The sequence below is a fragment of the Seriola lalandi genome, unplaced genomic scaffold (genome assembly GCF_002814215.2).
Source record: "Seriola lalandi dorsalis isolate HSWRI2012SDOR001 ecotype SW California unplaced genomic scaffold, Sedor1 jcf7180002001549, whole genome shotgun sequence".
Classification (NCBI taxonomy): domain Eukaryota; kingdom Metazoa; phylum Chordata; class Actinopteri; order Carangiformes; family Carangidae; genus Seriola; species Seriola lalandi.
This window is the reverse complement of record NW_019472208.1, coordinates 1-1,761: the sequence shown is the minus strand read 5'-3', so window position 1 is coordinate 1,761 and position 1,761 is coordinate 1. Positions and strand designations below refer to the sequence as shown.

At 44.5% G+C, this 1,761-nt stretch overlaps 1 protein-coding gene across 1 annotated transcript; it reads right to left on the bottom strand.

Annotated features, from left to right (window-relative positions):
- Window positions 1-5: 5 nt before the first annotated feature.
- Window positions 6-1,756, bottom strand: LOC111664420 (kelch-like protein 41a; the record flags this gene model as incomplete). Its single annotated transcript, XM_023419003.1, has 4 exons — window positions 6-153; window positions 251-358; window positions 470-627; window positions 722-1,756. Coding segments are annotated over 4 exons (1,449 nt in total), but the record flags the coding sequence as incomplete, so codon positions are not given.
- Window positions 1,757-1,761: the final 5 nt, after the last annotated feature.

Below are 1,761 nucleotides of genomic sequence, written 5' to 3'. Positions count from 1 at the left end.
CCTATGAGGCCTTCTTCATTGACTCCTCCAGCCACAATGATCTTCCCGTTGTGGATGACTGCTCCAAACATCGACCTGGGTGTCTTCATGGAAGCCACCTCCTTCCACTCTGACCTCTTGTGGTTGTATGCAAACATCTTGTTGATTGTTTTACTATACCAGCGAGACAAAATGATTCACAAGAAGGGTTAACGTACTGTGAAAATCATATTTTGACTTTATATTATATGTTCTGGTGTCGCAGTCTTACTTGTCATCTGTTTTTCCTCCAATACAGTACACCAGCCCGTTCTCAGAGACCACACAGTGGCCGTGGATTTTCAAGGTCAACTTTTTTGTCTCAGTCCACTTCATTTTCCTTCAGGGGCAGATAAAGTGACAGAGAATATGTTCAACAGTGAATCCACATAAATATTCTCAATAAGAACCCATTGAATTAACATCCAGAGGGTTGATGTGTTGAACTTACTCAGTGTCATAGCACATAACAGTGTCATGTGACTCGTCGGACTGTAAATCTTTTCCTGCTACAGCAAAGATGAAGTTTTCAGATTCCCCCATAGCAAAGAGACACCGGGGGGAGGGCATCGGTGGCAGAGCAATCCATTCAGCAGCAAGGCTGTCCAACTGAGAGGCACAGTAAAAAACAATTTAAATAAAGTGAGGAAATTAATTTTCTGGGATGTAATGTTAATGCAAAGTAGACAAAGGTTTTTCCTACCTGGTAGAGGTAACATTGCAGTGGGTTTTCTTTGTCCTCTTCATCAACAAAGAGTCCTCCCAACACATACAGATTGTTCTTCTTTGATATCAGACTGACATGGTTTCGGGGGATCTGCTCAGCCATCCCAGCGAGAAAACATTCGTTCTCCTTGCCGTCATAGGCCACAGCAGCAGTGTCATTGATCATCAATAGCATGTCTTTGGCATACATGCCATATCTGCGCTCATCATTTAGGTAGCCAGGCAACTTGCCCTCCTCTCCTTCTTCACCACCTTGTCCCTTTTTCTTCTCGGGCAGCTTCCCTGCAAAGGCGTCCTTGATGACTTTGAGTTTCTTGACAAGCTCAGGATCAGCTTTGATGAGGTCATCTTTCTCTACTTTCTCCTTGAAGTACTTCTCAGGGAGCAAACGGAAGCGAATACAGTCGAAGGCCTCCTCTAAGGATTTTACGCGCTTCTCTTTGTCTTTCCTGATCCACCTCATGAGTAATTCAAACACCATCTCCTCTTTTTCTACATTCAGCGCATCTGCTCCAATAATAGCAAAGAGTTCAGGTGGAGCAAGCTCTAAAAAATCCTCATCCTTGACTATGGTCTCAAACCTATCTGCAATGTAATCTCGGGCTGCGATTGCCAGTCTGGCGCAGTTCAGCATCAGTCCCAGCCTGTAGATGGCAAGACAGTTTTTCTTCGACAGCTTCTTCTGCAGGTAATTCACACAAACTGTGAACACTGAGGGGATCTGGAAGCGATTGGCAACAGACAAAATATCCTGCACATTATCGTCGTTGATGTCGATCTCTGCTGAGTACATGTAATTCACAATCACCTCCAAAATTTTGGGGTCCAGATTCTCCAGAACAACCTCAGTTTTGTCCGCTTCCTTGCCATCCTCTGAGAAGTAAAGCTCCCGGAAATAAGGACTACATGCTGCCAGAATGAGCCGATGGCAGGGGATGCTTCTGTCTCCAACCTTTAGGATACAGTCAATTAACTTATTCTCATTCAGAAGCTCTTTGAGTCCATCCTGCAGCAAAG